Source organism: Phacochoerus africanus, chromosome 14 (genome assembly GCF_016906955.1).
Source record: "Phacochoerus africanus isolate WHEZ1 chromosome 14, ROS_Pafr_v1, whole genome shotgun sequence".
NCBI lineage: Eukaryota > Metazoa > Chordata > Mammalia > Artiodactyla > Suidae > Phacochoerus > Phacochoerus africanus.
Genome location: NC_062557.1, coordinates 6,740,423 through 6,748,827, shown reverse-complemented (window position 1 = coordinate 6,748,827; position 8,405 = coordinate 6,740,423). Strand labels below are relative to the sequence as shown.

Here is an 8,405-nt window from a genome sequence, read left to right as displayed (position 1 = left end):
ACCTCCTGGGGAAAGTGGTTTTTCTGTAGATCCTGAGGCCCCTCCCCAGGAAGGGCGGGGCTATCAGGCCCATTCATGCCCCATCCCAGCAGCCTTCACACCTGCCCAGGCCCCCTCCCAGGAAAGGTCAGAGACTTGCTGTGGTCCACAATTCAAATGAGGTGTTGCCCCCAGGAAGTCAGGACTCAGAAATGGTTCTGCTAAGTCCCTCAGCTTCCAGGTGAGAAAGCTCCCGCAGGGGTACCTAGTGCCCTGACCATCTGGAGGCTCTTACCTGCTGTGTTCCCTGTGCTTGGAGGCGGGGCGGGGAGGAAGGGGGTCTCAGGAAAAGCTAACAAAAGATGGGAAACCCCTGACCTATGGGACCCCCCTTGGACTGTTTGGACCCAGTAACTGGGTGGTTTCATCATCCCCTCGCCTCTTTGAGCATCAGTTTATTCTACCAAGAGCGTTACCCTCAAGTCAGCCTGAAATCGGCTCCTGAAACCAGGCATCTGGTCTACCACCCCTCGCGTGGATTCCACCCAGCTCCAAGGCCGCCTGCGCCTGGCCACCCAGGGGGCAAGGGTAGGCACCTCCACTGGCCATGCCACCGCCAGTCCCTCTGGTCCGTCTCTGCTGGGCCTTGATTTCCTGATCCAGAGGTGTCAAGGGGCACCGAGCTCCCCGCGCTGGCCCGGCTTGGCTACTTGGGGGTCCGGATGAGGGTGTGGTAGACGGGCTTGACGATGAGGTGGAGGTGCAGGGCGTTCTCCACCAGGTACTCCGAGTTGCGCCGCTGCAGGTCGGCGTGCGCCAGGAAGTCGCCGGCCTCCTCGCTGCTCTGGTGGAAGCTGTACGCGTGGCGCACCAGCAGGCGGCCGTGCTGGCGCGCCCCCACCAGCACCGTCTTCTGGAAGCTCACGCCCGCCGCGTCGCCGCCGCTACTGGCGGGTGTGACCACGAGCCGCGGCCGGCCGTCCTCTGGGCGCGCCAGGGGCAGCGCAGTGCCCGCGGCGTCCGCGTAGACGGGCCGCAGGCTGACGGGCAGCCAGCGCGGAGAGAAGAGCACGTTCCACGTGACCCGGCGGCCAGAGTCGTGGCCGCTCGGGCCCAGCTGGGTCTGGAAGCTGGTGCTGCGGTCGTCGCGGGCCGGGTTGTTGATGACCCACGGGGCGCCCCAGGCGGGCGCGAGGTAGTTGCGGGGCAGAAAGGCGCTGCCGTTGACGTCGAAGAACTTGGCGTAGTGCAGCGGCGAGGCAGCGTGGAACTGGTAGGCCTGCAGCAGGAGGTCGGCCACCGCCGGGCCGTGTCGCGCCAGGGCGGCCGAGCGCGCCTGCAGCTGGAACAGCTGGGCCGGCGGGATCATGGGGTAGCGGATGGAGCGCAGCGCCCGCTCGGCCACGGCGGGCGGCGGCCGCGCGCGGCCCAGCCACGCCTCCAGCGCGTGGAACAGCTCCAGCTCGTCCTGCAGCACCAGGTCCGAACGCGGCAGCAGCTGAGCCAGCAATTCCGGGCTCACGGCCCCCCACTCGGCGCTCCCGGCCACGGCCGACAAGTTCCAGGCCAGGAACTGCAGGCAGCTCTGGCGCAGGGCCTCGTCCCCGGTGCTCACCGCGTAGTGGTACCAGCCCACCGCCGGGCCCACGCCGCCCGCCAGGTGTGCGCGCATGTAGTCGGCCACGCCGCGCTGCAGGGAGGCCACACCGTACTTGGTGGCCAGCCTGTGCAGCGGAATGGCCTGCACCAGCAGCATGGTCAGTTCGCCGCAGTAGAGGTACCTGCGGGAGAGGCACAGAAACGGGAGCGATCACGGCGAGCCCGCCCCACCACGCACACCCCAGACCCCCTCAGAGCCGCTCTCTGAGTCCGGAGAGCACCGAGCTTTGGGTAAAGAGCTCCGTGGTCAAGGGTGTCGACAGAGCAATAAGCCCTGAGTCTTCCTCCCTTTTCCTCTCAAGGACCCGCCCAAGCCCATCCTGTCTCATGCCTCTTTCCATTTCTCCTGGGGATATGGAAATAGCGTGCATTTATTGAGCACCGGCTAGGTGGCAAACTCTGTGCTGGAACAAGACAGAGTGGCTCCTACCATTGTGGGATTTACAATCCGGGCTTGGATTCATATGCTGCCAGCTACTTGCTGTGAGTGTGTGAAAGCCATTTAACTGCGCTATTTGCCTCTGGGAATAAAAGGAGTTTCCCAGGCTTCCTTGGAGGATATGGTCATGTGACTAAGATCTAGCCAATGAGATGTTGGCAAAGGCAGAGTGGGATTGAAGAAAGGCTGGATACCTAGAGCAGACTGGATACATAGAGCAGACTGGGGTGCAAAAGACCCTTTTGCCCTTCCGTGTTACCCCTTTTCCTGTTGCCTGGAAGTTGGAAGCAGTGACAGGAATTCTGCAGCCATCTTGTCTAAGCCATTAATCAGGGTCACTTGCTCAGACTAGAGTGTAAATGGTGCCCCAGGGCAACATGCTAGCGAGAAGCAGGAGGTGGGGAAGAGAGCTAGCTAGGAGTTCCCAGCTAGTATCCATGAGGATGCAGATCTGATCCCTGGCCTCTCTGGGTTAAGGATCCGGCATTGCTGCAAGCTGCAGCACAGATCGCAGATAAAGCTCGGATCTGGAGTTGCTGCGGCTGTGGCGTAGGCCAGCAGCTGAAGCTCTGATTTGACACCTAGCCTGAGGACTTCCATATGCCACGGGTGCAGCCCTAAAAAAAATTTTTTTAAAGAGAGAGAGAGCTGCGTAAGCTTTTTCAATTCCCTAGCCCTGTGGTTCAAAACCTGGCTAGACATCAAAACCGCATGGAGATATTAAAATCAGAAAGGACAGCTTCTTCCAACCCTAGACCTGAAGCCCAGGATCCAGGGTGAGGCCAGGAATCTAGTTTTTAAAAGCCCTCAATGCCAGGTTTGTAAGCAGCTGTGGGAGCATTTGGTAATTGACATCAAGTGACACAGAGCGTCCGGGCAGGAACAGGGAATCATGCTGCACTAAGAAGGAGGTGGTTGCACTGTCATCCTAACGCCGTCCAGGGAATGGCCATTGATATTTGCTAGGAGCCAGGACTTCCCTCACCCTGTGAGTAGAGAAGCCAGAGGCTGGAAAAGGGATGAAGGGATCCTTCCCCACCTGATGAACTTGTCAAAGACAGCAGCACAGTCCCTGGGCTCCTGCAGCACCACCTCGCTCTGGTTACTCAACAGCTCCCGGAACAGCTCACTGTGCAGCCCCAGGAGCAAGCGGTGGGCATGGAAGACTCGGACCTCGTCGGTGCCTGCCACCTGCACCCGCAGGACCACGTCGCTGGCATTGCCCTGCCGCAGCAGCTCCTGCAGGCGTTGGAGCAGCATCTGGGAGTGGTTGATGGAGGTGCCTGTTGACTCCCCGCCGACATCAGCTTTGTGGGCTGGAGCAGGAAGGAACACAGCACAGTCTGAGACAGCGCCCGGGCCCCAGGCAGCATTCTGGGGATGCAGAGGGTCCAGCTGGAGATGCGTGTGATTGGATGTGGGCAGAGAGTGGGTGGGCCTGGGAAGGCTGTGTGCTTACCTGTTTGTGCCCCTGAAGGGTGTGGATGCATGTGTGTGGGCACAAGCACATCCTGGGTAGGGAAGCCTGTGAACCTGACCCTGAGCAGACCCTGAGAGGATGCCCTTGGAAGTCAGGGGAGGGGGACAGTTTCCTGGCAGGGAGAAGTCATGCTCTAGCATGGGATAAAATGTCCAGAGCTGGTCTTCATGATGCCAGACCCCCAGCCGAGCCTGGAGGAACCTCTCAGTCCCCACCCCTCTCATGTCGTGAAGAAGTGTCCACGTACACAGGCCAAGAGCTGCCTGAAGCAGTGCATTTGCTAACAAATGGCTATTGAGCCTTTACTACAAGCCAGACACTCCAGGGAGCTCAGTATAGCACAGTGACCAAAACAAGCCCGCTCCTTACACTCATAAAAGCACAAATTAGTTGGGAGTTCCTGTCGTGGCTCAGTGGTTAATGAGTCCGACTAGGAACCATGAGGTTGGGGGTTCAATCCCTGGCCTTGATCAGTGGGTTAAAGATATGGCGTTGCCATGAGCTGTAGTGTAGGTTGCAGATGCGGCTCAGATCCTGTGTTGCTGTGGCTCTGGCATAGGCCGGTGGCTACAGCTCTGATGGGACCCCTAGCCTGGGAACCTCCATATGCCGTAGGAGCGGCCCTAGAAATGGCAAAAAAAAAAAAAAAAACACCCCCCCCCAAATTAGCTTATTAGACAGACGATGAGTACACTAGTTAAAATAAGCGCTCTAGCTTTAGATTGTGACAAAGGAGGGAGGTGATGGTAGTGGAGTGGCAGCACCTTTAGGCGCAGGACTCAGAGACAGGCTCCCCAAGAAAGTGATGAGGAGCCAGCCGGAGTCCAGGAACCAGCCCTGCAAAGGCTCTTGAAGAGGAGTTCCCGTTGTGGCGCAGTGGTTAACCTATCCGACTAGGAACCATGAAGTTTCGGGTTTGATCCCTGGCCTTGCTTAGTGGGTTGGGGATCCGGCGTTGCCATGAGCTGTGGTGTAGGTTGCAGACACGGCTCGGATCCTGCGTTGCTGGGGCTCTGGCGTAGGCCGGTGGCTACAGTTCTGATGGGACGCCTAGCCTGGGAACCTTCATATGCCGTAGGAGCGGCCCTCAAAAGGCAAAAAGACCAAAAAAAAAAAAAGGCTCTTGAAGAGGATGGGCTTGGCCTGCTGGGAAGGGAGAAAGGGTTGGGGGCCAGGCAATGAGTGGGAGGGAAGGGGCGGATCGTGAGGGGAGGCGGCGGCCTGGAGGAGAAGCTGTTTCCAGGGCCAGCTGCCCTCCTGGGTCTGTTTCTGTGAGTTAGACGTCTACACTGGCCTTGGAAGACCAGAGAAAGCACAGAGGGGTAGCTGGTCCTGGAGTGGGACCCTCAAGGTACCTACGGGTTGAGGCTGGCGTCCCCGCTTCCAGGCAAACTGCGCTGGGCCCTGCTGTCATGTTTCCAGGGACACCCGTGAGGGTCAGATGGGGACATGCACTCAGTCACAGCAAATTCATTGACAGAAAATGGCCAGCAGCTTCTCCAAGCGGGGGAAGGTGTGAGGAGCTGACAGCAGCAGATGGATATCTCACACACACACACACAGACACACACGTCTGGGGACTATTGAGGAGAAGGCTCATGTAAGAGCAGAGCCTCTATGTGTAAGAGAAAGGGAGACAGAGGCAGGAAGAAAGGGGGTGACAGGAGTCCATGGTTCTTTCCCAGCCTCGCCTCCCCAAGCTGTCACTTTGAAGGATCAGCACAGCATCCCACTCTGCTCGGTCTAGGCCAGCTGCCTAGGACAATGGACAGTGGAAAAATCTTCTGGTCGTTCTGCCCCCTGCCTGCCTGCCCGCCCAGCCCTCCAACCCTCGGAGGCAGGCTGCCCTCCTCCACCCAGCTGACTCTGCCGGTCCTGGTCGGCTGCACATCGCCCCCTTCTGGCTGTGTGCAGCTAGAGCTGGAAGGTCCTGCCCCCTCTCCCTGCCCACAGCCCACTCACCTGCATGAGTGGCCAGGCCCACCAAAGTCAGGATGGCCCAGAAGCTGGCCCAGGATCCAGGCTTGGCGTAGCCCAGCCTAAGCATCTTTGCGCCCTGCCCCCAAGCCCACTGGAGGGGACCGTGCACATCCCTCCTCCTTATATACCATCTAGCTCAAGGGGCCGGCACCCTCCCTTTCTCGGCTGGCTTCCCTCCCCCAACTCAGCCCCTGCCTTGGATTGGTGGAAACTGGCCCCAGCGGTTGCCCGGGCAACCACTTAAGCCAGAGAGAGGCAGCCCCAGGGGCTATTGTGCTGCCCGTGGGCCCCCGAGGGGAACAGATCCGGCATCCTCCCCCACATCTCCTACCACCCAGCAGAGCTAGTCATTCCTCTTCTGGGAAGATTAAGGCTCTCCAAAGGGCAGGCCAAGGGCTTCGGGACCACTGGCAGCCACCAGCCTGGAGGGTCCGCAGCCCCTCCCCCAACGCCCTGTGCAGTCTCTAACTGGCACAGGGTACGCTTGGCAGCATCGTGGCCAGAGCCCCGTGGTGAGCCGACTGCAAAGGAAGGGCCTGGAAGAGGAGAGGGGGGGCGGTGGCTCAGGCTGCCCTCCCCTTCTCCCATTTTGGGGTGGGCTAGCCCTCCAGAAAAGAGGGTAAGTGTCTCAAATTGAGGCCCAGGGGGTAACGGGTATCATTTCCCTGTTCTTTGTTGAACAATGCTCCTGCCATGCTCTGGGGAGGGTGATGGGCCTTTAGAGAGATGGGGGCTGTGACCTTCACCACCCCCCACCACGGTCAAGGTGGGCTGAGATGGCAGGGCCAGGCATAGAGCAGATGAACCCTACCCTGTGCACCCCTGCAGGGGAGCATCCCTGGCCAGAACAGGGCTGGCCACCTCGCTGGAGGTGGGTCCTCGGCAGGCAGCCCAGCCCCCTGCCCATCCAGCGCAAATCCAGGCGGGGGGACTGGAGATGCTCCTTCACTCACTCGTATTCACCTTCCCAAGTGGTCTCAGGTCTCTTGGCTCACCTCATTGGAAGGCTTCTTTAGCAGCTTCTGACCAACTTCCTACTGAGAGTTTTCCCCATCTCAGAGTTCCAAGGGTACACACAGCAGAACCAGGACCCCATCTCCGCAGTGGGAGAGACTGAGGCAGAGACCTAGCTGGCGGTCCTGGCTGGGTTGGGGCAGAGGTGTGCTCTTTTTCCTTTCTTTCTTTCTTCTTCTTCTTTTTTTTTTTTTTTTTTCTTTTTAGCACTGCACCCAAGCCATATGGAACTTCCCAGACTAGGGGTTGAATCAGCTGCAGACGAGCCGCATCTGCAATCTACACCACAGCTCATGGCGAAGCCAGTTCCTTAACCCACTGAGTGAGGCCAGGGATCAAACCCATGTCCTCATGGATACTAGTCGGGCTCATTTCCGCTGAACCACAGAGGGAACTCCTAGGGGTGCTCTTCTAAAATCAGGAGGGTGAGGCTTAGAGCCTGCAGGGCATGCATATGGATGGGCCAGTACCATTGAGGCCTCACCTTTTCCAGGAACAAGTAGGGTCTGGCCCAGATCTTCATGGGAGGGAGTCCTTTGAAATTGCTGAATTGAAGTGTGGGGGAGGGGCCTCTCCCGAGAGATCCAGCTCAGAGGTTCTCCCTGAGGCCTGGTCCTTCACTGGGGACAGGTCGCAGCCTGCTGTCCCTTGTTCTCTGGATCCCAGAGACCAGCTCGATGCATTGATTTCTGCCCCTGGCTGGCACAGAGAGACGCAACAGCTCCACCCCCTCTCTGGGGCGGGGGAGAGAGCCGGAATTGGGTCTGGCACCTGCCTCGTCCATGTTGGCAGAGATGCAGCTGTCCAGCCCAGCGGAAACCCCTCCCGGCTGCCCTGACCTTCACGCCTGGCTCCCCTCATCCAGATCCACCACCCCTTGCCTACTGGCTGCCTGCCTGCCCTTCCCATGGGCTGCAGTACCTCCCTGGCCCAGCCCAGCAAGACAGAGCCTCAGCGTGACTGGGAGTCCAGGCCTCTGAGTGCAGCCTGGCTTCTGCGCACAATGCTTTTCAATAGGAATGTCATTGATGATAAAAAGATGATAAGAGAACCCACCACTCAGAAAATGGTCTTTCAGTAAACGTGGCTCTTTTTTTTTTTTTTTTTTTGGTCTTTTTAGGGCCAAACCTGAGGTATATGCAAGTTTCCAGGCTAGGGACTGAATCAGAGCTACAGCTAACGACCTACGCCACAGCCACAGCAAGGCCAGATCTGAGCCAAGTCTGTGACTTACACCGTCACTCACGGCAGCACCATTGAGCCAGGCAAGGAATCGAACCCCCATCCTCATGGATACTAGTCAGGTTTGTTACCACTGAGCCACGGTGGGAACTCCAACATACTTTTTTTAATATCTTTTTTTTTTGTAGTATTTACTTACCTCTTGATTTTCTTGCTAATTTTGAGTTTCCTTAGTGTGGAAAATGGTTTTGGTCTTTTTTGGCCACACCTGTTGTATGCAGAAGTTCCTGGGCCAGGGATCGAACCTGGGCTATAGCAGTGACAATGCTGAACCCTTAAATGCTAGGCCACCTAAACACACTTCTTAACTCTAGACTTGGAGTTCTCCTGTGGCTCAGCAGGTTAAGGATCCAGCGCTGTCACTGCAGAGGCTTGGGCTGTGGCTCATGTCTGAACCTTGGCTCTGGAAATTTTGCATGTCACAGTCACAGCCAAAAAAACAAAACAAAACAAAAAACACCTCCAGTCTCCAGAGGCTCTGCGGCTCTGCATCTGTCTCTAGATGTGTCACCCACCTGCACCAGAAACTCCCACGCCCCACCTATGAGCCAGGGCACCTGTATGTTCTAAGCATTCTGGTGAGTGTTATGGTGTTATGTACACCCTCAGGCT

The 8,405-nt window shown here is 58.0% G+C and overlaps 1 protein-coding gene across 1 annotated transcript; it reads right to left on the bottom strand.

Moving 5' to 3' along the window:
* Positions 1-99: 99 nt before the first annotated feature.
* BTBD17 (BTB domain containing 17) lies at positions 100-5,613 on the bottom strand. The gene is made up of 3 exons (XM_047758606.1): positions 5,520-5,613; positions 3,117-3,393; positions 100-1,760 (listed from the first exon to the last, which is right to left on the bottom strand). Exons 1-3 carry the CDS (start codon positions 5,602-5,604, stop codon positions 686-688), a joined length of 1,437 nt encoding a protein of 478 aa, XP_047614562.1. The 5' UTR covers positions 5,605-5,613; the 3' UTR covers positions 100-685.
* Between the last annotated feature and the right edge of the window lie 2,792 nt (positions 5,614-8,405).